General features: G+C 41.1%; 3 protein-coding genes across 6 annotated transcripts in view; all 3 read left to right on the forward strand.

Annotated features, from left to right (window-relative positions):
- The window catches only part of LOC109676303 (junctional cadherin 5-associated protein-like), a 54948-nt gene extending 49541 nt beyond the window's left edge, over positions 1 to 5407 (forward strand). For 2 of the 4 annotated variants that reach the window (XM_074056403.1, XM_074056404.1), the window contains exon 4: positions 1024 to 5406. In XM_074056403.1, the coding sequence (XP_073912504.1) occupies positions 1024 to 1058 (35 nt within the window). In that variant the 3' untranslated portion in view covers positions 1059 to 5406. Of the gene's footprint in view, positions 1 to 1023 lie in introns of all 4 variants that reach the window. The other 2 variants (XM_074056405.1, XM_074056406.1) reach the window with 1 other exon arrangement.
- LOC109700328 (cyclin-Y) overlaps positions 1 to 23446 on the forward strand; it is a 666198-nt gene extending 642752 nt beyond the window's left edge. The window contains exon 12 of the mRNA XM_074056409.1: positions 12315 to 23446. Coding sequence (XP_073912510.1) covers positions 12315 to 12363 — 49 coding nt within the window. The 3' untranslated portion in view covers positions 12364 to 23446. The remainder of the gene's footprint in view (positions 1 to 12314) is intronic.
- Positions 1458 to 23446, forward strand: LOC141417588 (uncharacterized). Its single transcript, XM_074056922.1, has 3 exons — positions 1458 to 1490; positions 5394 to 6167; positions 6520 to 23446. Exons 1-2 carry the CDS (start codon positions 1458 to 1460, stop codon positions 6108 to 6110), a joined length of 750 nt encoding a protein of 249 aa, XP_073913023.1. The 3' UTR covers positions 6111 to 6167; positions 6520 to 23446.
- Positions 23447 to 27231: the final 3785 nt, after the last annotated feature.

Below are 27231 nucleotides of genomic sequence, written 5' to 3' on the forward strand. Positions count from 1 at the left end.
GATGTAGCTGCTGTTTAGCAGGGGAAGAGCCATCTAGGGAGACTGTGCCCTCGAATGGCTAACTGTATGAGTACTATGGGTGTGAGGGTGATGGAGGTGTTCTATATCTTGATTGTGGTGATTATGGTTCCATGGGTCCATTAATTTCTCAAGACTTATCACAATATATAATTAGAATGTAAACCATGATGGTCATTCTGAACTGGGGTTGCCAAAAATGTGCCAAATTTTGTATCTCCAAATAAAATTTTTGTAGATAAGTTATATTTTTATAGATAGTTAATTCTTTACATTTTAATAGTATGCTGACACTTAGAATTTCAATCTCTTGGGGCTGAGACTGAGGTCCAAGGTAGAACCTGTGCAAGGCCTTGGGTTCAATTTCCACCAACAAAATCAATCAATTGATTGATGAGTCAGTCTCTTCCAGTGGTTATGTGAGTGGGACTGTGGTGATGCAGACATTCTCACTGTAGTCTTCAGAATACTGACTACATACAAGTGTGCATATATACCTATTATGAAGGAAAGAATCATTACAAAATGTTCTTTAGGAAGACCACTCTTAAATATAACCCAGAATTTCTTTTATTCTTCAGATTCACCTCATAACCTTAGAGAAAAACTTAAGGCATGAAAACAGCATAGTATAATTTAAAAAATTCTTTATACATCTTTTGGATTTTTGGCTCCGGGTTTCTCACTAAGTCTCTCTAGAACACTAACACCTGAAATGATGCTTCCCTTTCTTGCTTCCAGAGAAAGGTGTACTGGTTATTTGACCATGGACCTTTCCCATGCTTACAGACTCTCTTCAATGGGGTTTTAGTTTGAGACCGCAGTAGATAACTAAGTTTTGTTGGTATAATTTTGTTGTATTGGTTTATTTGAATTTAAGAGATTTATCCAAATGCTTTGTTTATAGGTCTTTATTACCAATCAAAATAAGCTCCTATGTTGAGTATTTCCATAGAAATGTTGTATGTGTTGGATTGGTGCTCAGTCATGCCATTTAATTTACAGACCGCAGCTGCACTATGCATCTCAAGGGTGGATGATGTAAAGGAGAAGTTTAACCAAGCAGCGGGAGACCTGGAGTCCAGACTGGGCAGTAACTGAGCTGAATCTGGTCTACCAAGCAGGTACTGTAAGCCTCTCATCACCTACTTAGGACCAGGTTCTGAGGTATGGAGGTTTCTTAAAGGAATTTTGCCTACTTTATTGGGTTTGAAGTTATTTTTTTTCATTCTCCCTTTTGTACACCAAATATACATTTCTAAAAATCTTTCAAGTTTAGACCTTTGGAAAAAAAATTTTTTTTTGGCAGTAGTGGTGTTTCAACTCAGGGCCTTATGCTTGCTAGGCAGGTGTTCTACCTCTAGAGCCATGCCCCCCAGCCCTTTTTTGCTTTAGTTATTTTTCAGATAGGGTGTTGTACTTTTTGCCCCGGGCCAACCATGAACCAAAATCATCCTACCTCTGCCTCGCAGGTAGCTGCAATTATAGCATGAACCACTATGTCTGGCTTATCTGTTGAGATTGGGGGAGTCTTACTAAGGTTTTACCCAAGCTGGCCTTGAACTATGATCCTCATTTCTCAGCCTCTGAAGTAGCTGGGATTACTGGTTGAGCCACTGTGCGTTTTTCAATGGAGAGATCACGATTTCCATTTTGGAGATGTTACCTTTGGCAATGTTTCAATCATTAAAAGGCAAAAATAAATGTTCATACAGCTCCCTTGCTTCCAGCTATAAGGAGTACAGCCTAGGGGAAAAGAGAATGGGAAAAGAGGAGTTTGAAGTGGTCCTCAAAAGGATAGAATCAGGGCTGGGGTTATGGCTTGCCTAGTAAACACCAGGGCCTGAGTTCAAACTCCAATACTGCCCAAAAAGGGGGGAGGGGGATAGAATCTAAGTGATAGAATGGAAGACATCTTAGTTGAAGTGACATATACATCACTAATATAATCTTATAGTAAGATAAATAAAGTGGAAGGATAACATGTTCTATACTCAAAGGCAAAAACTGTAGCAGTTGATGCTTTTTAGCATAAGATTTAGGATTGTGCACACAATGTCAAAATCCCAGGTTCCCCTTCTCCTGCATCAAAACCATGACTTCCACTTGCTTCTTGGTCTTACAGCTTTGGAGGTGGCTGGAGGTCCAGCTTGGGTTCTGTTCTGTCAGGAGCATGGATTTTATTCTACAATCCTTTGTTTTGGCAAAATGATGGTTTAGATTATCAGAGGAAAAGCATTTTAAGTAAAAGGACTTAGCTAGCATATTCTTTTTGGAGGGAAGAAATACATTATTTCTTTTGAAAATGATGCAGATGTAAAGTAAAGGAAAAAAAGGATGGAGGAAAATAAAATCAAATAACTTGTGTTAATTTGATGATAACCACTGTTAACAGTCTATTTGTGAATCTCCCTAACATGTCTCTTTGCATATATATTCATGTGGGCATAGTGTTTCATGAGCAGGTCAAATGACGCAGTTTTGTAATCCACTTTTATCTCAACAAAATTTCATGGCTTGCTTTATAACAATAAATATAGACGCACATCCTGATTTTTATTACTTTAATTCATTGCATGGAGCAGAATTTACTTGATTGGTCCTAATTTGTGGGTATTTAGTTGCATTCAGTTTTTCACCATTAAAAATTAAGTGGCAATCTTTAGCATAATTTAACATCTATGAATATTAATATTCCTTTCAAATTTCTTTTTTTTAAAAATTCTTTTTAAATCAGAATACAGACTTGTGATCAGAAAAAACTATCAGGAAGAGGGAGTAATTTTCCTTCCTGTGGCCTTCCCCTTTTCACAGTATTCTAGCACAAACTTCAGTGGACCTAAGTCCTCTTCACCTCTCTGTTTACACTCTTTTAACACAAATTTCTCACAGCAAAATTGTGAACTATACACTGTGGGAGGAGGGTAAGGCAGTGGGCAAGTGGTGTGTCTTCTCTGGGAATTTTACTGTTTCATCTTCTCCCTGTACTTGAAGCCTGTGTTTTCCTCCATAGTGGCTCCTGGTGCAACTTCCCCTCCAACCTCCCAGAGCAGTCCCGTGTAATCTAGTTCTTCCTTCCAGCTCTTGCTCCTTCCTCTCTAGCTCCTCAGAGCTTACTGGGTGAGTTGAATTAGGTTTATAGTACCAGGCTGATGGGAGAACATTTCCAGTATCACTTATCAAAGGCGGGATTTTAAGACAAGTCCCCCAAAGAGGGCCAACTGGGAATTCTGGGCACCCTGTTATGCAAGAAGGCACAGGGGGAGGGCTTTGCATCCTTAGGTCACAGGAGTGAGGAGTGCCCCTACTTTGACCAGACTCTTTCCAGCCTGGTGCCATAGAAAGAAGAGCTATTCAGATGTTATGGATGACATTCTCAAATGGAAGACCCCAAGTCTCTGAGCTGAGGGTAAAAGAAGGGGAGGTAAGATAAAGACAGAAGTAGGAATTCTCATTTCTTTCTTTGTGTCACCCATTGTATTTCTTGGCATTTGTCATATAGTGACTATTCAATATTCATTATAACTTAGCCTCATATGCTTTGCCAAGGTTAGGTTCCTACAAAATGCAGAAGTATCAGAGCTAAGCAACTGGAAGAAGTCTCTGTGAGATCTGTAATCATCCTATCTCAGGCTGCTGAGCAACTTGGGGTATGGTGACACTACCTCATGCAGAACACCACATATATTACCAACTTTACCTGATAGACTAAACAACACCAAAAAAGTGTTAACACTGAAGCAGTTTGGAGCTTGGGAAAATGACAACATGCTGAGTAGTCAGGGTTAGAGTTAGATGAATATAGATTTTCAGTTGTATTGTTTCCCTATGTTAGCGGTGCAAAAATTTATTTTGGTCTGCCATCGGGAAATGGAGATTGAGACCACAATTTATCTGGAAAGTATCTTGGTGTTGTTAGATATTACCAGTCTTAGTACTGGGACAAGTCTGCCTCCCACTTCAGAATTTACTTGAAGAAATGCAGGTATAAAATAATACATGTCGATAAATGCTGTGATACAGGCATGTAAAAGTGCTGTTAGGAGCAATGGAAATTCATCTAAACACAGCTCAGAGGATGTCTAAAAGTTCTCTATGTTTGGAATACCAATAACGAAGCAATTATTAACATAAAACAGTGTAGACTTTCTCCAATATTATTCAGCAATATTTTATCAGAAGATTTAAAAATGTTTCTTTCTTATCAAAATGACCTAGAAATTCTAATTCTAATCAATCCTTTCATGGAAATAAGCAGATGTAGACAAAAAGATCAGCATATAAAAATGCTCATCTGAGGACTGTTTTCTATTAGAATGAAAAACAAATGAGCCTGGAAGCAAAAGGGGTAGGGGGAAGGGAGAAGAGGTAGGGGCAGCAGGAAGAGATAGCCCAAACCATGTATACACATATGAATAAATGAATAAACAATACAAAAATGAAAATCCATTAGGCAGGGAGGGGTTCAATAAATTATGATACACTAAACCAATGATTTGTAGTCACTGTAAATTTAAAAAAAAAACTTTAACTAGGATAGGGAACTATCTATGATGCTATAGAACAAAATGGAGGCCAGCATTTTTTTTTTCTTCTTTAGTCCTGGGGATTCAACCCAGGACCTCTTGCATACTAGGGAAGCACTCTACCACTTGAGCCATACCCCCTGCCCTTTTGTTTGTATTTTTTGAGATAGTCTCTTTGAACTTGTGATTCTCTGAGTAGCTGGAATAATAAGCATGCGACCACCATTCTTTGCTTGGTTAAAATTTGTTAAATTTTACACATAGTATACAAGTGTGATCAAATGGTCAAAGGAAATCTCCCACACCATTAAAAAGGGAAAACATTAACAAATTACTGAGAGTCAATATGAAGGAAATAATCATTATCTCTGACTCTAAACAGAACAAATCCAGTGGTGTTTTCTATGCTTGCACATCATCTCAGCAACAGACTCAAGGTTCTTTAACTTCTAAGATTTCAATGGATTTAGTCTTACTTAGTTTAATATGAAAGCAAGCATTATTTTTTTCCTTTAAAAATTTTTTTTTGGCAGTACTGGGGTTTATACTTAGGGTTTTGCCCTTGCCAGGCAGGCACTCTATCATTTGAGCTATGGCCTCGGTCCTACTTTTTCCTTTGAAACTGTTTTCAGTAGGAATCTAAATGAGATAATGAGTGCTTTATAGAACACAGTTTCTGTTGTTTTCTTTCAGATGGTCTGGAAAGTATTAGGTTATGTTTGTTCTGATATAAAGAGCGAATATTTGAAGTGAATGACTAGGTGATTTGGGCCAGGATTTCTTATCTTTGGTATCTTTGCCATTTGGGGCTGGGCAAATCCTGAATGGAGAACTGCACTGTGCTTCCAGGGCACAGGGAAGAGGCGTCGACGGGGCGGGGCGTCGACGGGGCGGGGCGGGGCGGGGCGTCGACGGGGCGGGGCTGCGGCGGGCGGGCGCGAGGGCGCTGACGGCGAGGGCGGGCACGAGCATCTTCCGCTGCTCCGCGCGTCGCCTCGCCTGGCCTCGCTGGGCCCAAGGCTGCGCCCACGCCCGCCGCCCGCTCGGCGCGCACCCGTGTGTCTCCAAAGTGAACCGGAACCGCTTGCCGAGGCCATCACCGCCGCCGCCACTGGGGAACCGGGCTCCGACCGGGAAGCGGGTGGGGGGAGGCGGCCTGCGCGGCGCCGCCCGCCATGGCCGCGGCGGGCTGAGCTCGGCGCGGCGGCTGCAGTCGCGCTGACCGCAGCGCTCCTCCGCCGTAGACAGGCCCTCCGGGCCCCGGAGGCCGAGGGGAGTCGGGGCCGCCACTCGCTCGTCACCGTTGCCGCCGCCCATGGCGAGGCCCCGCCGCCGCCGCCGCCGCTGCTGACCCGGCGGCCGGCCGCGGCTTCCGCCCTCCCCTCCGGCGGCGGCGGGCGGGCCTCCCTCCACGCCCCCGCCGCCCGCGCCCCGGGACCGACAGCTGCAGGAGTCGGGGGCCACCGAAGATGGGGAACACTACCTCGTGCTGCGTGCCGTCCAGCCCCAAGCTCCGGAGGAATGCCCACTCGCGGCTGGAGTCCTATCGGCCTGACACCGACCTGAGCCGCGAGGACACGGGCTGCAACCTGCAGCACATCAGCGACCGCGAGAACATCGACGGTGAGCCCCCTCCTGGTACCCGCGGCCAGGCTGCCCGGGCTTCTCCGCCGGTCCCGAACCCGTGTCCATCGCGGTCGTGGCCGCCTCACTGGGCGTCCGAGGTTCCCGTAGCTTCCGGGCGGCTCCTTGATGGCCGCCCAAGTGAGCGGCCGGGAAACTTTGCCGGCCGCGGCTGCCGAACCCCGCGGGCCCAGTGGGGGCAGGAGGTGGGGACGTGTGTGTGAACCGGTCGCGAGGGGACTCGAGCCGGCCACGGCTGGGGCGCCCCGAGAGCCCGGCTTCCTGGCGCTGTTGGATGCAGCCAGAGGCCAAGTCAGCGCGACAAGGGGGATCATGTTTGTTGTTTTAAAAGGGAATGGGATGGGCGAGCCTTGATGTACCTGAGGAGGGAGCTCCCTCAGAGAAGGAGAGTTGGCCTGAGTTACTTCCCCGGACACTTACAAGTTGACTCCACTGGGCTGTCCCCGCACCCCTAAGTCCCATTAAAAAGTAAACCAGCCCCAAGAATCGGTCGGTCGGTTTGTCTGTCTGTCTATGTATGTATGTATGTATGTATGTATGTATCTGTCTAGGGGATGGTTGCAGGGTTGCAGGCAAATAAGCTTCACCTAAGAATGCTTATAAAAATATCATTTATGGGCTTGAATTACAGTTCTATTTCTAATTATCTGGGTAAATTGTAGTTTGGCTTTGAGTTCCTGTTAAAAAAAAAGTTAAAGGACTCATTATTACTCCTAGTAATTTTTTTTTTTTTTTGGTCTTACTGGTTTTGCAGCATCTTTATCAGCACTGCTTTATCAGTAAGTTCTGTGGCCTAAAAATATCTACAGAGGAGTAGGTTTACGCATGGTGCATAAAATAGTTTGCATAATTTTCCACTTAAAAAAGACTTGAAGTTGGAAGTGCATTTTTATTTTTTTTTTTTAACTCTCAAATCCTCACAGCTAATTTAGTGGAACTGATCTGAAAAAAATTGTGTGAATGAATGGGCCAACTCCGTCTTCATTCTTGTTGTCTTTTGGGTGGAGCATTGCGTATACTGTGGAAGGCCACACTCAAATTGCTGAAGGAAAGGCCTTTCTCATTATTTGGTTTCCATTAATTTCTTATAAATGATAACTTCATCTTTTTAGGATAGCAGTTTTATTAAATGAGTACCATAGATAGATATAGACATCTGGTTTATAGTAGGTGCTTTGTAAATTACAGTTCCAACATTATTTTTCTAGTGTTATTTTAGACATCTGTTATCTTAGCCTGCTCTTTAGATGTTTTTGAACTACAGTCATTCTTTAATTTTACAGGGTATTATGGCCAGAACTGCTCTATCCGCAAGTAACTGGAAGGAATGTCTAGCATTTAATAAAGATGTAACATTATATTTTAAAGGAAGGAAGAAAGGAACGAACAAGTTTATTGTACAAAGTTGTTACCCAGTCTTACTTGTACAGTGCTGGCAGGCCAGAAACATTTGGAAATAATTTTTCCTGTATGTTGTGCACTAACATTTGATGGACGCTTTGTATTTTAAATGGTAGATCAAAAACCAAAAAAAGAAAAAATAAAAAGATGTTCATTTTAAGAGCCAAGCTGCATAGCATATTATTATTATAAGCTATAGTAAAGAAACTGGGAAAGTATGTGATTGTAACCAGCTATTTGGCATATGACTTAGAAGGATTTTACCAGGAAACAGTGGCATGGTGCATTCTTTCATTTGAAAGAAATCTGAATTTAATTTGTCAGGCATTTTTGAGAGAACATTAGGAAGACCACTAAATTTTGTTTTGCAGATTTAGGATAGTTTGAGGGTATGTAGGGGGGTGAGGAGGGTTGCTAATGTGGGCTGTAGTAGCCTCTTGCTCCAGAACCCAGTTCGAATGATGGTGCTAATTTAAAAGTAGGAATTCTAATTTTCCATTTAAACCATGTTATCTAACCAGCAGTTTTTGTTATTGGTTTGTTAGACTAGAAATCTTGGGCTGGGCCTTAGTATTAATCTGTTCATTTAAAGCGCTCCAGGATGCAGCTTTAAATCACTGGTTGTTAGTGTTACCTGCCGTCAAGGATATTTTGATAGAAATTCATGTAATGTTGGGTTGGGAGAAGAGAACGGATTTAAGTTAAAAAAGTATGTGTGCATACATATATATATGATATATCTATATCTTTCTATCTATAGAGTTGAATTTCTGAGTTGCAGTTGGCTCTCTGTATCCTTGAGTTCCACATCTGTGGATTCAACCAACCACAGATCAAAAATATTTCCCCCTTCCCCCTAAAATTTGCACCTGTACTGAACATGTACAGACCTTTTTTCTTGTCATTGTTCCCTCAACCCTCAACATACTGTATTAAAACTGTTTACATAGTCTTTGGTAGTATAAAGAATCCAGAGATGATTTATAGTATGTAGGAGCATGTATGTAGGCTATAAGCAAATACCAGGTCATTTTCTGTGGGGGCTTAAGCATTCACAGATTTTGGTTATCTGAGGGGGTCCTGGAACCAACCTGCAGATACTGATTGTTAGAGTATTAGTGAACATTTTAAAATCCCATCTGAAGAATTCTTGATTCTAGTATAATTAAAAGCTGAAGTACCAAGATCTATCTTCTGTCCTGAAAAACACCCCAGCTACTGATTATTGAAAAGTTCAGAGTTTAGGAATCTTCTGTGATAGTTTAGTTTCTTTAAATTACAGAGATATAACATATGTCTCTATGTTTTCTCCATCTTACCCTAAACACACAAAGGGGTAGTGTTTGTCCTGTAGGATTCCAGTGATTTAGTTGGGGTAGGTAGACTTCTGAGATATCTGCTAGCAACTTGCTGTGCCTTTATACTCAGTATTACTATCTTTGTGTTTGGTTATTTATGTTTTTAAAATTTGCATTAGATCTGTCTACTTCATAAAGTCATTCAGAGATTGAGAAATAACAAGATTACCTCACAGTTGTGGTAGTAATTCCGACTCTTATATATTGATTACTCTGTGCCAGATGCTGCTCTAAGTGCTCTGCTTGTATTCATTCATTTAGAGCTCGCAGTACACCCTGTGGGCAATATTAGCCTTTACGACAATAATGAGGCACAAGGAGGACTTGCCCAGGGTCACACAGCCAGTAAATGGCAAATGATGCTTAATTAGCCATCACACACTGACAAGCCTGTGATTGCCTTCTGGGATAGGGTATCTCTTGTCATTGTAGTCATAGCCATAGTTTCTGAAAGAAGAAATTTCATCTGTCTGCAACAGTTATTCACTGTGGACTTTGTTGATTAGATGGGAGGAGAAAAATAGGGGTAGAAGAAAGAGATGATGAGATCAAATAAATCAGGAATCCTGTAGCATCTGCATCATAGTGTGCCATTTTTACGTTTTGCCTCAAAACTGATTAATGTCAGCTTCATCCCTTACGGCTTGCCTGCCATCCTTGACAACTCAGTTTCTCCCTCATTCCAGATCCAGTCTGCTAGGAAAGCATGGCGTTCCACCTTTAAAATCGGTCTACAGTCTGATCACTTCTCAAAAGCTCACCTGCCATTCTTCTGATCCAGTACCTGTCATCCCTGTCAGCCTGCGTGGTCTTCCCACTCCACCCTTGCCCCTCCAGTCTGTTCTCATTTGCTGCAGCCCTAGAGATTGAGATCTAATCTAACACTTTCACACATAACTCCTCTGCACAAAAATGGTAGTGACTTTTCATATCACTTCTCTTCACTTCACTATAAAGCCCTTACTTTACAATGGACTTCACGTCCCTTTGGTGATCTGCCTGCCCTCCTCATTTTGCTGGCTTGCTTCCTCATTCTGCCACACTGACTTCCTTCTGTACTGTTGCTTGATCACACTAGGGCCTTTCCTCTATTCCTCTGACTGGAATGTTGTAGTATTCTCTTGGTTAGCGCTCTCACCACCTTCAGACTAGGTTCAAGCCCCTCTCTTCAGTGAGACCAGCCCAGTCATCTCATTTACTATCCCTTCTGCCTCTCGGCCAGCATTCCCTGTGTGCATTTTCTGCACTGCTGTTTCCGTATTCCATATCACCTTATGACATACTTAGGAGGTATATGCATATACATTAGTAATGTGTCTACCCACTAGATCATAAGTTCTAATAGCACAGGTTTTGTTTTGCTCACTGCTATAACTCAGGTAACTAGAATAGTGCCTGATTCCTTAAAGATGCTCTTAGTATTTGTTGAATGAGTGAGCGCAGCCAGCCGTTTAAGGATCTCTGAGTCAGAACATTGTCATGTGCATTTATTGGTTGAGGGAAATGGGAGGGAAAGAGAAAATGACTAGAACTTGCAGTAATGAAAGTAGAGTGTTTATGAAATTTTTTGGTTTTGTTTGTGTTTTAGCTGAGGGGTAGCAGATAGGGTAAAGTCCTGCAAATGAAACTTAAGAAAGGTTTTAAACTATAACAAAAGAGGGGGCACCCCAAATCCAAACTGAAAGGAAGCTATGTCTAATGGAAATCTGCTTGACAATGTGATAAGATGAATCTTTTTTTGTCTCTTCCAGTGAATGACTTTAGCTGTGACCTTACATCCTTAAGGATCAAAATGAGGCTCAAATGCATCATTAACCAAAAAGTTGCTGTTTCCAGCTATCCTATCCTTCCAGTTAGGGCGAGGTCCTGAGGCTTCCAAGTACCGTTTGCTGTATGTTGTGTAGCATACCTCATACTAAACCTAAGAAAGTCAACATGAGTAGCTATGTTCATAACTCCTGGTCTTTAGTGTTTTTTCCTTTATTCTTTTTTAGGGGAGCATTTGAGGATTGAACTCAGGACATCGTGCTTTCTAGGCATTGGTGCTCTTAACTTCTAATTTCTTTTTTTTTTGATGGGACTGGGGCTTGAACTCAAGGCTTTGTGTTTGCAAAACAGGTGCTTTACCACAACTTAATTTCATGCCTTAGTTCCACCATAATATCCCTAGTCCTGGTGGTTAAAACCATGTGTTTAAGATTTATATGCCTTGTTGCCTGTGAGCTGTATGAAGACACCCCGACCAGATGTGGACTGACTATTAGCTGCGTAGAGAGGTGTGTTAAAGATGTGCCCATAGAGCCATTATTCATAGCCCTGGTGATGACTATGTCCCTGACCTCTCTGTTTATTTTTTTCTTTTGGTGGTACTGGGGTTTGAACTCAGGGCTTTATGCTTGCTAGGCAGGTGCTGTACCACTTGAACCATGCCCCTTGCCTTTTTTTTTGGTTATTTTTCAGGTAGGGTCTTGAGTTTTTGCCTGGGGCTGGCCTTAGACCAAGCTGCTCCTACTTATGGCCTCCCACGTAACTGGGATCACAAGCATGTTTCACTATGCTTGGCTTTAGTGATTGAGATGAAGTCTCGCTAACTTTTTGCTCTGGCTGGCCTGGAGGACCTGAGGTTACAGGCATGAGCCATCATACCCAGCATCCACTCACCTTTTTTTCCTTTTTGATTTAGAATCAGGGAATCTTTTTGTTTCCACACCCACATTTTACAGAGAAGTTCAGTCTGTTGCCCATGTCAAGGAGATCCTGCACAAGGTTAATGTCCAAGTAAATTAACACCACTTACCGTATGTTAATTCTGGGCCAATACCTAGTTACTAATTAGGTGCTAATTACTTGACTTGTAGTATCTTCCTAATCTTAGGACCATTTTCCCCTTGTATAGGCAGAGAAATTGAGCCTCAAAGATGAAGACATTTGGTCAAGGTTCTGCAGCTTGTTCTTTGCAGTTGGAAATCAGTCTTCTGTAACTTAAGGAGCTTTGCCTCAACCCTGCCCTGTGATAGCTAAATAGGAAGTGACTGCTCTCTGGACCCTGCACCTCCTCCTGGCCCACGCCCACTTTGTTTTAAGAGATTCACAGTCAAAACCTATATGCTAGCAATACTTTGAGATTAGGATTTTTACTTTTCTGCCTACTTTTTGAAAAAGGTGAACGATTTATACGATCTGAAGAGAAACCAGAGTATTCTCTGCCTGGTTTTTGAGAGGAGTGACTGTTAAGTAATTTTGTGGAAGGGTGGTAAGATTTTCTCACTATTCAAAGCCAGTTTTCTCTGTTGTCATAAAGACATGAATATTTTTATATTTCTGGCTAGATGAAACTAACACAAAGATTAAATTTATTTCTATACAGGAAGGAGGCAAGACCAAAAGGCAAAAATAATGAGAAGGAAGACATGTGAGTGGCTTTGAAGTTCTGCTTTAATCACACAGGCTCAGAGATTTAGCTCCAAGTGTCTGCTGCTGGATTTACTGTAAGGAAGCAGTGCTTGTATCTTACGCAAGAGGGCTTTTGGCATTATCATGCTTGTCACACTTTAGACCACGAATCCTTTCATGACTCAACAATTAGACAAGAAGGATCACTCCACAGCACTCACTGTCGATGTGAACCTCTCTCTCCTACTTTCAGTATCATTCTAGCTTGCAGCTGGAAGAAGGGAGCAAGTTCATTTTCTCTGTATCAGTTTTCATCGTCTTAAAATTTTGAGCAATTTGTTGCTGTGAGTCTTGAGGTTTTAAACCCCAATATTAGCCTATCCTGTGTTTCCTGAAGAATAGGTGAGTATAAATTCAGGGGCTTCATATGACATGGTGCTAGCTCCATGAAGTGTGATGGAGGGCAAAGTACAGGAGCCTAACATTGAATTGCATGCCTTCCGGATGTGGCTGTGCTGTTACTGTGGGGCTTCTGTTTACCAAACCTCACTTTCTTCTGCTTAAAAAAAGTGCTTAAAGGTACTGCCTTGCCTTACATCCTGAGGCCAAAATGTTTAACCAACCAAAAGCTCTAGGTGACTGTCATTATGAACATGGTACCTAAATTGATTTTCTTGTATTAAATTTAAATTGTGCTTCAAGATCTGCAACCAGTTGTGTTGCCAGAGAAGCTAGAAGCCCAAGAGACTTGTCCTGACAATGACATGGATGCAGTATTGAAGGCAGTACCGAGAATAGCTGGTTAGAGCTGTGTTCTTGTGAGGTTGTATAGAGATGTATGGCTTTTGAATGGCTAGCTGTAGAGTTTGGGATAGAAATACCTCTCTTTCTAGTACTCCTTGCTCTTCTGCATTGCATGTTTCCACAGTCACAGTGTGACACTACCCAGTGATCAGTGGGTTGAATATTTGATAAGCTTCCTTGGCTCCTGGGGATGATGTGGCCCACCTAGGCAGTTGCTGACTTCGGGGACCATGTTCCTAGCAATGTCAGTGTACATAGATGGAAGCTGAACCCAGAGCATTTAAAAAAATTGTTCAAAGAAGGAAGTTTTGAGGTATATATAAATGTGCTTTATTTATATTTAAATACTGCTTTCAATAAAGGGGAGTTGGTGGGCTGAAAAAATAGACTCTAGCATCTTTGGTCAGGTTGGTAAGGGCTGTTTGAGCTTTTTTTTTTTTTTCTCTTAAGGGAAGAGTCTGTTGGCTAGAACCACAGTTGCAGTGAGCTGAGAAGTTACTAACCCACCTTTTCTTTCCCTTTCTCAACTACTTAAAAATCACTGGTAACTCTTACTATGGCCCTTTACCTTACTTTTTCTGGGACTTCTCTTTCTGTCTACTAGCTTGGAGAACAGGGATGTGCTAAAGATAAAATTGAGTATAGTTAGTCTGACAGCATAAAAATTGGCAGATTTCTGCGTTCAGTAAGATTTTGCCTACAAAAATCTCTCAGTGACTGACGAGATAGGTTACTTCAGGGCTTGATCAGTTCTAATGTATTATACTTAGAGCAACTCTGCTGCCCTGCCTGGAAAGTTGCTTTTTAAATATAGAAGTGGAAAACTTTGAAATCTTTTTTCTTCACCTGTCTTTGCTAGAATATTGACATTTTACACATTAGTTTTGGCCTTGTAAAGAAGCTTTTTAAAAGAAAATTTTAAGTATGGTTTAAAAGTTGGCCTGGAAGGCAGTTCCATAGAGGAAGTTCTAAAATGTCTTGTAATGCTGTGTCTGGCTAAGTGTCCAGTCTCCTGTGATCACACCACTTTGTTTAAAAAAGATTTCACATTGGTTTCATTACTGTATAGACATATTACCTAGGATGGGTAATTTTAATTCCTTTGTAATCTTTGTTCCCCACTTGAGATGTAGAGGGAGGCTTCTTTGGGTGTGATAGATGCGAGTGCCATGCTTAGCAGAAATGTACCAGCAGCGTCTGGAGGCATGACAGCTGGCTCCTGGTACTGAGAGAACTATAGTTGTGGTACACCAAAGATAATTGGTAGTAGCTACAGTTACATCCATGCCAGTTTGCATTGTGAGCCTTGCAGCAGTCTTGGTTGGGTGATGAAATGCAAGTCACGTTTATTTAAGATACCTCTGATTATAGACCTCGTGTCTCTGAAGGATGAATAGGAGATACTCTGTATGAGACTTCATGTGTATTATAGACATTGTACAACTTTTATAAGAAAGTGCTTTACTTTGGATGAATGCTTCTTGTTGGTGGACAGACAGGAAAAAGAGAAGTTATTAAAGATCTTTTGTTTATATTTGGTAAATGCCTATTGAAAGTTACTTGTTTATTATTTATTTTTGACTTGTGGTTTCAGTATATAGCCCTGGGGGGCTTTGGATCTACCTGCCTCAGTTTTCTGGATGCCAGCATGCCTGACTTTGATCTTTTTTTGTGGTGCAGCACCATGTGTATGCTAGGCAAGTGCTCCACCACTAACTAAATCCCTAAACCCTTTAAAAATTTAACACTAATCTGGAATTCATAGGATAAGAAAAGATTTCACTTCAAGTTTGGAATTCCATCCATTATGATTATAATGGATTTTAAGATTTTAATTGACTTTTAGGACTTGTAATTGATTACTGTGGTTTTGGTCTGTGTTATCCCTGATTCTGCTAACAGGTTTTAATTTTAATTGTTTATTTTTAGCATTGTTTTGTTCTTAAGATAAGGTCTTGGTGTGTTGTCCAGGCTTCTCTCTCACTCTCTGCCTTACTGCTTCAGCCTCCCAAATGCTGAGAGTACAGATGTGCACCACCAGGCCTAGCTTTTATAATAGGTTTTTAGATGGGAATACAGTTTGTGTAGTTGCTTGAAAGTCCAGGTTTTAGGGCGCCCAGTCTGTGTACCCTGTTGAAGTCTAGGATGAGAAAGAAGTCATAATGCTGTGTTTGTTTAGTCCAGTTTCAAAAATGTCAAACCCAGGTGTGACTGTCAAACCCAGGCGTGAATTTAGCTAAGATATATTGTAAACGGTTATAATTGTTGCGATGTACCCCTGTATAACAATAATATGATAAATTAAAAAAAAATAAAGATGCACCAAAAATTTTTATCAAACTCACAGATATCCATCAGGGATTGCATTCATTTACAGTATTACTTTTGTCAATTTATATGGATAGTCTTATTTTTCTCCAGCCTTTCCCTGCCTCAAGCATGTGTAAGTGATGACTTTTTTAATTTGTAGAGCTTGTTACTCCTTTGCTTGAAAAGCATTGATAAAGGGTTTATATAGCATTAGAGTTTACCTATCTTCTGAAAGCCAAAGTTGGTGTTACTGAGGAGATACAGGTTGTTTATTCAGTTTAATTTTAGCAGATGTTTGAGTCTTAATTTTCTGTGAGGTAAATCTAATGTCTAATTTTCCGTTTCTTCTGTTTTTGTGGTAGGATGCCTGCCAGAAGCCTAGCAAAGGTGATCCTTCATGTCTGTTATTTGTTATCTGTGGATTCAAGCAATTATGGGTCAAAAATACTTGGAAAAATTGTTTCTGTACTGAACATGTACAGACAGTTATTTCTTGTCTTACTTCCTAAGCAATACTATATAACAACTATTTACATTGTGTTAGGTAGTATAAGCAATGTAGAGGTGATGTAAAGTATGTAGGAGATGTACAGTGCCATTTTATATATAGATTTGAACATCCTTAGGTTTTGGTATCCATGAGGGTGGGGGTTCTGGAACTAATTCCTTTTGGATACCAAGGGATCACTATATTCAAAAAGACCTTGTGTTGAGGGATACCTTGGGTATAAACCACATGGGGATAAATGTCTGATAGGCGACATGTCTTAAGCATCCTTGTGTGCTGTGCAAGCACACTTGGCTGTTGGTAGAGTTCTCTTTTGAAGTGGGAGAATACTACTTGTAGTTCAAGTGGTGAAGCCGTGGACAGAACCCTCAGAGGTCTTCTAAAATATGCAGCCAGCAGTGGGTGGGGCACTTTTGTTTTTGGTGTTTGCCAAGAATGACTTGGACTGGACAGCAAAGCACAGCAGTGATTGTCAGAGTCAACAGGGATAGTCAGCTGGGGAGAGGCTTTGTGGACTTCTGCTATGAAGTCAGGAAGTTGGATATCGGAACAAAATTTTCTTCTCTTATTAAACTACTATTCTAATAAACATTGTTTTGAGCTGTGAGTTGAGTTTTTTGAGAATGAAACTTATTCTTGTGTCTAGGATAATATAATATCATGACAGGAATAAGAGGGCAGGATGGAGAGATTGTAAGAAGGAGTGGTTGGCTGAGGTGAAAATCAGAGGAGATCCTGTAGATGAGTGAGCTTGGAAGGCAGCTGCTAGATGACAGCTAGTTGTCTGTGGTCCGTTCCTGGGTGCAGGATGTCTTCATGCAACTTGTCCTCATACTACAACTGTGTCTTCACTTCAGACCAGAAGGTTGACAGTCAAGACATTGAATGTGTGCTTTTCACCTGGCCTTCTATGTCTGGTTTTAACTTTAGCATGGTTTAGAACATAGTGATAAACAACAGTATTGATAGCCACTAAAGAAGGACACGCTGTAGATTGACTGTATGCTTTTTAGACTTCTGTTTCTAAAACTTAATTTTTGTAAATGGATTTTTGTCTTGATTATTTATATTCACATATGAAAGTGTATTTGCCAAGATCAGCTTCTGGGTATAAAATTCAAGGTCAACTTCAATAAAGCAGGACTATGACAAGCTATAAGCAGAGTTCCTCAGCCTCAGTTCTGTTGACATTTTGGGTGGGATGATTCTTTGTTGGTGTTGGTTGGGGCTGCCCTGTCCACTGTAGGATGTATAGCATCATTCCAACTTCTACCCACTAACCCCAGTACCAAGAAAAAATGACTTCAAACGTTATCAAATGAAGTTTCCCCTGAGGTGCAACTCCTCTCCTCCCTTTGAGAGTCAATGAACAGCAAGCTCCAGGGTGCAAGGTGAAAGAGCAGCTCAGTAGAGCAACTTCCTAGTGGTTCTGCTTTCTGTACCTTTGTCACTCTCACCATTCAAGGACCCAGGGAGGACTTCACAGACTCCAAGCTGCACCACTCCAGGGCTCCAGTACTTTTGCTTTGATGGGAATGATAGTTCCCCTTCACTCAGGTTTTGCAAAGGCTGAATTATTCTTCTCAGCTTTGTAGAACTAACATCATGATGTCGGAAGAGGGTGCTCCCAGGTACTATTGACAGAAAAGACATAGTTCACAGTCAGACAGTGGATGGTGGGATGGTATTCTGTGTATACTTAAAGATTGTTTCTTTCCTCCTTCCCTCTCTCCCTCCCTTTTGTTTTCTTTCTTTTTGAGATAGGGTCTCACTGTGTAGCCCAGGCTTGCAATCCTCCTGTCTCTGCCTCTTGAGTGCTGGGATTATAGAAGTACACTATCATGCCTGGGTTATATAATTTCTTTACTCACATTTATCTGTGTCCTCTCACTCTGTGTGCTTTTGCTGAAAAAGTGGTAAATTTTTCTTATTTACCCCCAGTTTATTTTTCATTTCAGTTTTAAAATCAGCTAGTTCTCTGTGTGTTTTTCATATTTTATTAGTGCTCAGAAGTAGACTTTCCTTTTGAGAGTCTGTTCTGATGAGAAATGTAGAAGTGGCATGACTTCGAAGAGTCTACAAAGCTTTGACCTGACTGCTTTTGCTGACGGGAGTTTGGACTTGGTTGAGTGCTCAATGCAATTGTGTATTCTTGCGGACCTTTTGAAGTCTCAGCTGCACCATGAAGGAAGGCTTGGCTCTCTGAGGCTGGCAGTGACTAGAAGGGATGTTTGATTCAGAGGGCTAGCATTCAGGGACATCCTTGGTAAAAAGCTTTGCAAGAAGAGGCAGGAGAGGATTGTTGTTGTGTTGCTCTGTGTTGTATGATTATACTCTTGAGGAAAAAAATATGTTGAGGGGTGAGCCCATTTAAATGATTTCATTTCACAAGTTAGTTTCTTTAACTTTTTGCTTCAGGATTGAGGAACGTGAGTTTCTTGAAATCAAGTCTGAGAAATTCATCGTCTTGGTTTGCAACTTGATTAGGTGAAGGTGGCTACAAAGCCTGTGGTGGTGTGGTACAATGAAGCATTGCCTCTGAGAGTATCTGAACCCCAAATGTCAGTTCCCAAAGGGTAAACATGTTTATAAATATATACATGGAAGTGATTCTTGAAGTTAACTATGGTTTCCAAAGCCTGAGGTTTAGAAGTGTGTAGTCATCTCCTGCTGCTGCATAGCACATAACATTTGCTAGGGAAGGTATCATTATAAAGGCACAGGGTGGTTTTCAACATCCCTGTTACAGAGCACAGAGGGAATCCAGGTGGCCTGGCCATTATGCACTTGGCTTAAAAGCACACCTGCAGAAAGAGGAGACAACGAAGTGACTGGTATTGTGACTGCTCGGGCCTGCCTGTTTGCATGTGCAGAACCAGTTAGCAGCATTATTGGAATCATGAGAACAAACCTGTCCTTGTTTATATGGCACATCTGGACTGACGTGGAGGTTGAGCACTCCAGAGCAAGTTAATCATGCAAACGCAGCCACACCTTGCTTATTTTCATTGCATTCTTTTTGTATTCCAGAGTGACCCAGAATACTGTTTTTATAGTGAATCTGAAGTTTATACAAACTTAGTGTATTCCTGACTGCATGAAATACGAGGTCTTTCAGGGCGTGTCTAGCCTTCCTTTCCCAAGTTAAATATGTCCTTTACTTCTCTCAGCTATTTTTAAAATGCAGATACGCTAGAAAATGTACACAAAGTGAAAATATGGTAAACCATTTTTAAACTATGTATAAAATGGATGCTTAGCAAATTGTGAGGGATCAGAGGTATCCTGAATATTTAAAAAATTTTATTTTAAGCATATAAAAATCATTGGAATGAGACTAACAAAAGTACTTATTAAGTACCCTTTTAAGACCTTGGGTAATAGATCATAATTGTGTAAAGATGTACATACAATGAATATGAAATCAGTCTTTTTTTTTTGTGTGGGACTGGGATTTGAACTCAGGGATTGTGCTTGGAAGCCGATGCTTTACAGCTCAAGACATGCCTCCAATCTATCTGGTTATTTTGGAGATGAGGCCTCAGACTGTTTGCCCGGGCTGACCTCGAGCCTCAATTCTCCCAAACTCAGCTAGGATTACAGGTGTGAGCTACTGGTGCTTGGTGATATCATAGTCTCTTAATAAAAGCTAGTGCTCCTCTTGAATGTCTTCAGATTAATCATCTAAGGAGCCATTCGTTTTACACAGTGTGCAGTCGTGGAGATGTAAGTTAGCCATGCTATTTTGTTTGCCTTTGAGTGTATAAGTGATTTATCTAATTTTCAGGTACTATTTTAAGAGAATTGATGTATGATGTCTTGGCCTTCAGTTCATTTGTATTCCATTGAAGTCTTTATCCAGAATATACATCTCTTGTTACTATTTTTTTTGTTGTTGTTTGTTGTTTTATTGTTGTTAATGCTGATGTTGGTTGGGGTCAGTGTGTGGACTGGCTGTAGTTGATTGCAAAACTATATTTAAATTTTTTTGTCGGAGTTCAAAATGATGACAGTTACTCAGTTTGGAATTCTCATAATAAGTTATATAAGCAGAATGCTAGTACTATAAGGAACTAGAAAAGATGAGAAATTAGTGGAGTTCCTTTCTTTGAAACTAACATTTCTAGCAAGTAGTTACATGTAGCACCTATGTTGAACTGTTTCTAGAAGCTTTCTATCACATAGAGGTTGGATGGAGAGAGAGTTCAGTATACATGTGTTGCTGGGAGATGATAGCAGAGCATGTGATGACTAGCCATTACAGGTGGTCCACTGATGTACTACTCTAGAGGAGAGGGACAGTTTTGGAAATGTGAGAATTTGATGTCCCCTAAGGGAGTACTAGGTTCAGTTCTTGAGTGGGTCAACAAACATTGGTCAGTCCAAGTGTTAAGTCCCAGATTTCCTGCTGGGTGCTGGGAATACAAAGATCAATTTACCTGGGCCTTGACCTTAAGGACCTAGTGATATGTTAGGGGAGGCCATGTGCAAGTAAGTGATTACAATCTTGTGTTAGAGATAAAGAGAATGATTACTGGTATCCCAGGTGGTGAGGGAATGTAGTCAGAGCAATTTTGCAGGACAGGCTGATACGGGGAAAGGAAGAGTCGAGTTAGGGTGCCACAGGAAGGGGGGAAATCTGCCTCTGAAAGATTTGTGTAGACTAGCGAATAGGTCATTTTGAAGTCTGTAGGTAGCTTAGTTGAACTTGGTAGTGACTCATCCCCAAACATTTTATTTAATGAATTAGGCTTCTTAAGTGGGTGTTTGTTAGAAAAGAGATTTCATAATGAATCCCTTTCATTGAAGAGTTGTTTCTTTTATACTTTGCAAATATTATAGATTCTGGAAAGTGATCAAAGTTGTAATGTAGAAAACAGTATGTATGTCTTCAGAACTATAGAAGGAATATGCTGTTTTTGTGGTGGATGAGAGAATAGCTGTCATAGAACTGCAATGTGTTCATACCTCAGGGACCCTAGAGATCCCATGTTACAGAAAACACAACTGAGCTGACTTGTGGCAGTTAACATCTGAGGATGAGTCTCCTGAAATTGGAGTTAGAGCCTGTCACTGCATGACACTGCATCTCTTTTTTAAGCCACTTTGCACAGCATGGTTAAATATTGCTAAGAAGAAATTAACCCATCTGAATGCCAGTTTTTTACATGATGTTAATCTGAGTAGAAATTATGTCTTAGAGAATCGATATCAAGCTGATAGCATTGTTATCACCCTGACCTTTATATTCTTTTTCTTTCTTTTTTTTGGTACATAGGGGTTGATCTCAGGGCCTTGTGCTTGCCAGGCAGGTGCTCTACCACTTGAGGCATGCCTCCCAGTCCTCACACTGACATTGTAGCTTAAAGAAAAAAACCAACATTTATTCTCTCTTAGTTTCTGTGAATCAGGACCCTAGGCACAGCTTAGCTGGGGGCCTCTGGCTCTAAGCATCTAGTGAGATGGCAGTTGGGCTTTCAGTTGGTGCTGGAATCATTTCTGGGCCCAACTAAGGGAAACTCCTTCCAAGCATATTAAAATGGCTGTTGTAGGCATTGGGTGCTCATTGTTGACTGGAGTCCACAATGGCACATAGTGCAGCAAGTAGCAAACCTCCCTGAGACTAGGTGTTCTGAGGGAGAGACCCTGAAAATGAAAATCATAGTCTGTTTTTTAAAATCAAGTCAACCTAAAGTGCAACCTATGCTTGAAGGGATGGTATTGAGTGTGAATACCCGGAGTTATATTGGAGGTCATCTTGGAGTCGTCTAGGACAAGCATTAATTAAGATTCTGTTGATTGTATGTAATGGACTGAGTGCATTAAAGCTGATTTAAGCACATGAGTTGGGGAGTGGGGGAGAGAACAATTGTGTATGAGGAACAAGGGTGAGAAGTCTTAACTGAGTCTCAAAAGGAACTGGCATTGGGAGTTGGACAACCTGTAGGAATTGAGCAGCTATCCCCTTCCATGTCTTGATTTTCATTTTTCTGTTCAATCTTAGCTGGTCTAATCTTTCTTTCTGTCTCAAAACTTATTTTTCTTTAATTCTTTTTTGGCAGTACTGGAGTTTGAACTCAGTCCTCATACTTTCCAGACTCTTCCACTTGAGCAACACCCCCAGCTGTAATGCTTTCTAAAATGGTTTTCTTTCCTGTGTATGGATGGTGGAAAGTGGCCAGCACAACATCCTTAGCTCTAGGACCATAAAAAGACTTGAGTGGAATCTCTGTGCCCCAGGAGAGAGGATTGAGTTGTCTCTGTCCAGTTAACTGGATGGGTCTTCTGTGAAAGATGTCTAGTCAGCTATGGCAGGGTCAAGATTGAGGTTAGGGGTGTAGAGTTAACTGCAGGAGCCACATTCTTGTTTGCTTTGGGGGATGGATAAAGGAGATGAGATTTGAAGGAGTTTGAGAAGCAACTTTCAGAGGATGGTGTTTGCAAATAATTTTCTCAAATGCATATTTTTAAAATTCATATTTGATTTTTCCTTAGGAATTCCAAAGTATTGTAGGCGAAATGAATTTTTTTTGGGTAAATCTAAAGTGGAGGATAGGTTAACACCTTCTGAAAAGAGGAACCTTAGTGGAAAAGCAAGTTTACCTATTTTAAGAAATTAAAAAATAAATGTCTCTGAGGGCTGGGAATACAGCTCAGTGGTAGAGTGCTTGCCTAGCATGTACCAGGCCCTGGGTTTGATCTCTAGTATGACCACCCCTCTCCCTCTCCCCCACCAAAAAAAAAGTCTTGAGATGTTTGTTAACCCCAAAGCTGGAAAACTTACTGATTATCATAATACTATTTTTTTTTCTCTCTTTCTGAAGTTGCCCCTTACAAATTCCAGATTTATTCACATTTTAAAAAATGGTCTTATGTTGTAAACCTCTATCAGGTTTCTCATCCTAGATTTTGTTTGTTTTAGCAGCTTATGTAACTTGAAATGAAATAAACATTTTTGTTAAGAAACTGCCCATTTGGTGTCCTCATAGAGTTGTCCTTTTGGCTCTAATTGATTCCATAAATTATGAAGATGTAGAAAGGGTTTTCATTGGCATCTTTGCATGCTTGTTTACTTCCATCCCATTTTTCAATGGTATATACTCTGACAGCTGTGAGAATTTCTGTTATGAAGATAGAAACTGAGAGCCTTTCCTGGAGATAATATTTCTTTTTACTTTGTAAATAAGATTAATTCTGTGAAACCGAGGTGGCTAGATTGTATTGTTAGCTAGTTTTGGGTTTTGTTCTTGGAGTTTGATTTGATACGTCCACTGTAGCAGTGACTGGAGCAGATTAGTATGCACTGAACACTTAAACTCATACATCTTTTTAAAAAGCTTAGACTGGAGGTTTCGCATAAGTGGTAGAGAGCCTGCTTTGCAAGCATAAGGTCCTGAGTTGAAACCCTACTTCCACCACACACACACACACACACACACACACACACACACACACACACACACACACACACACACACACACAAAGGCTTAAAGAAAATTCTTTGGTAGTGCTAGTGATGGAACCCAGGGCCTCAAGCATACTAGACAAGTGCTGTACCACTCTATCCCTAGCCTAAACTTCATCTTCAGATGTTGCTTTGTTGGTTAAAGGTTTAAAAATTAGACTGGTGGAGTGGTGTCTGGGAATTGATTGGCCTGTATAAATAACTGTTGATGGCTGGCAGGCTACTGTGTGTGTGAAGCTGGTAGAATGTGTTGTTGGGGGGAAGCAAGGAAGGTGACATTGGGGAAAGCTGATGAGACAGAAGAGTGCTTCTGACTGATAAGCGAGAGAGGGCTGCTTCAGGTCCTTGCACGGTTTGCTGGGCACTGTGTAACTTTGGAAAAGTGTGCTCCTGCTGATTAACCAAGTCATATTACCTACCGAGTACTCCGCTACTGTGTGGATATCAATTTGGCAGTAATGCTGCTGTTCACTGTTAGAACTGGGGAGGGAAAAAGAGACCATTGCAGTCACAGGGATTTCTGGGAAGATGCAGCGTGTTTACCTGGCTGCTGCTTATTACTTCTTGTGATCCATTCTCTTTAATCTCTTCTTTTTGACCGTCCTGCCCTGACTTGCTTATAACCCCTACTTGGTCCTGTTGCGGTTAGAGTAAAATACAGTCATTAGTGTTTGTCCTCAGCCTGCCACGTAAACCTCCTTTATTAACACCGTGACTCCAGCTACAAGGGCCTCCACACTTCTCAAGCTGCAAGTCTGACCCTGGCTCAGGGTCTGTACATTGTAGTCCTCTGCCTTGCACACTCTTCTCAAAGACCATTACCTGGCTAGCTCCTGAGCATCCTGTGTCACCTCTTCAGGGATCTCCCCTAAGAAAGGGGACAACCTACCCCTCCTTCTCTAGTGGTAGAGGCCATTGCCCAGCTCCATCGATCTCTACTACTTTACCCTTATTATACAGTATTTACCACAGTCTGATACTAGTTTTTTTTTTGCCTGTTTCTTGTGTATTCCTTACCCTTTACCCTGAATATAAACTCCACAGGACAGACTATGTTTGTTTTGCCTGTCACAGTTCCCTAGGGCAGTATGTGGCCCGTACATAGGTACTTAGTAAATAGTCAATTAAATAGAAGTACTGCATTCATTCAGCATCTATTTAACATTTCTTTTTTTTGACATTGGGGTTTGAACTCAGGGCCTCATGCTTGCTAGGCACGTACTGTTATCACTTGAGCTACTCCAAGGCACGTACTCTTATCACTTGAGCTACTCCACCAGCCTAATTTTGTGTGGGGTATTTTCGAGATAGAGTCAAATTATTTGCTCAAGATGGCTTCAAACTGTGATTGTCCTGATCTCTGCCTTGTGAGTAGCTAGAATTACAGGCCTGAGCCACCGGTGCCCAGATGTTCAACATTTCTTTGACTGTGTCATCTTAGAAGAGTATAGGCCAGTTATTTTGCAAAGTATCTCTCAGTTTGGATTTTGATGTTTCCTCTTGATGAGATTCAGATTATGCATTTTGTCAGGACTACTGCAGAAGCCATGTATCATATTCAGAGGCACCTGTTTTATTTGTCCCTGCACTGGTGAAATTAACGTGGATTTTAATACAACATCACAGTAACAACCGTAGTCAACCATGATGTCTAAAAATGTGACCTTAAGCAAGTCTCTCTTAAAACCTACATGATCTTTCCTACTTTTTTTTTTTTATATTATTGTTGTGCTGGGGGTACATTGGAACATTTACAAAAGTTCTTATAATCTATCAAATATATCATAGTTGAATTACTGTTTTTGTGAAACAAAGGAGTAGCAACTGATCTGCTTGTAGCTCAGGGACAAAATAATGTGAGAGATGGTCAGTAGTATTTACTGAGGTACTGACAGTGCAGAAGCATTCTAGCTGAAGCTGGAGGGAGTTACCAAGGAAAGTAAGAGAGAGAGAGCCCATGTCTGCTGTCAGGAGTGGTGGGATTTGGTGGAGGAAGACAAGACTGTGAACAAATAAGGTTGAGAAATTTAATTTTGGTAACTAAGTGCCAACAAGTAGTTTTTGTTTTTTTTCCCCTTTGGGTGGTGATGCTGGGGATGAACCTCACACATGCTAGGCAAGCATTGTACTATCAGACTATATCCCTGTTCTCCAATCTTTTTACTGCTCACATGTAAAGGTGTAGTGAGTCTTGAGAATTTTTGTGACTACTTGTTGAGCTCCCACAAAAGACAAGTTAAGGGCAAGACCTGACTGATTTGACCCATAGGATACAAGGATTCACTTTTAGATTACACAGAGAAGAATAAGGCAGAGATATCAGCTTCCTGGAATCCCTGTCCAGCATGTCAAGAAGGTGACCCTGCTGTTTACTTTTTGAGCCATGAGGACACCCTGATGTTGCGAGGCAAAGCTAGACGGCAGCTAAGTTGCCTAATGTTCTGGAGCTCTGCTTGGGACCATTATGAAAAGCACTCAGGTAGCACATCCTTCTCCAGAATCCAGGAGGTGGCCACGAGGAACTGTCTCTGACAGTCACTAGAGGGGGAGGTAAGGGGGATGGGATATGACTTCCTGGCAGCCTCTTGCCTCCTGTTTTCTGGAGGATCAAATGGTGTCCTCCAAGACAGGAAGCTAGCTGTCTTTGTGACTTAGTTAGGTAAGTGCAAGGTTGAGGCTACTGTGGCACAGCTGTTCCCTGCACTTCTGGATTTGTGCAGATACTCCTAGGGAACTGTCACTTACTTAGTCGTTCTGCTATCCATTGTCCTGTGCCATCTGCAGATCTGTTCTGTAAATCGCTGTTGTTGAATTGATTGTTCTTGGGGCCTTTTAAAAAAAAAAATCCACCCTACTCTTTATGTCCAGCCTAAACACATGGATGGCATTGGTTTGAGAATCCTAGGTCAGAGTCACTAGACTCCTGCAAACATTGCTGTGTTGTTTGTAGGTGATTGTGATTTTTGTTGTTTTTGTCTTAAAAACAAGTTTTGTGGTAAAATATGCAGAACATAAAATTTTGCCATTTTAAGTGTGCCTTTCAGTGATAATTAAGTTCATTCACATTGTGCAGCTATTGTGAAGCTCTGAAACTTGACAATATTTTCCCAGACTTCCATACTGAAATAAATCGTTATACATTGACTCCTCATTTCTCCATTCCCCCAGTCCCTGGCAACCACCACTCTGCTTTTTTGTCTCCGAATTTGACTTCTCTGCATAACTCATATAAGTAGACTCCTGATATTTGTCCTTTTGTGACTGGTTTACTTCACTTAGCATAATGTCTTCAAGATTCATCCATGTTGTAGCATTTGTAAGAATTTCCTTTTTTTTTTTTTTTTGGTGGTGCTGGGATTTAAACTCAGGGTCTTGTGTTGGTTAGGCAGGCACTCTAACCACTTGACCCTGGTACCAGGCCTGAGTTTTCTCCATTTTTAAGAGCAAAAAATATTTCCTTGTTTGTATAGATCACATTTTATTTATCTATTCATCTGTTGATGGACATTTAGGTTGCTTCCACCATTTGGCTGTTGTGTACATGCTGCTGTGACTAGGGGTGCACAGATGTCTGTTTGAGTCCCTGCTTTTGATTCTTTTGGGTGTGTATCCAGAAGTGGAATTGTTGGAAGGACTGTTGTATTTTGAAATCTTAATTTTTTTTTTTGGTGGGACTAGGACTTGAACTTAGGGCTTTGTGCTTGCAAAGCCTGTGCTCGACCACTTGCCCATTTTGCTCTAGTTATTTTGGAGATATCTGGGGGTCTTGTGAATTGTTTACATGGGTTGGCCTTGAACTGTGAT

Source organism: Castor canadensis, chromosome 15 (genome assembly GCF_047511655.1).
Source record: "Castor canadensis chromosome 15, mCasCan1.hap1v2, whole genome shotgun sequence".
Taxonomy (NCBI): domain Eukaryota; kingdom Metazoa; phylum Chordata; class Mammalia; order Rodentia; family Castoridae; genus Castor; species Castor canadensis.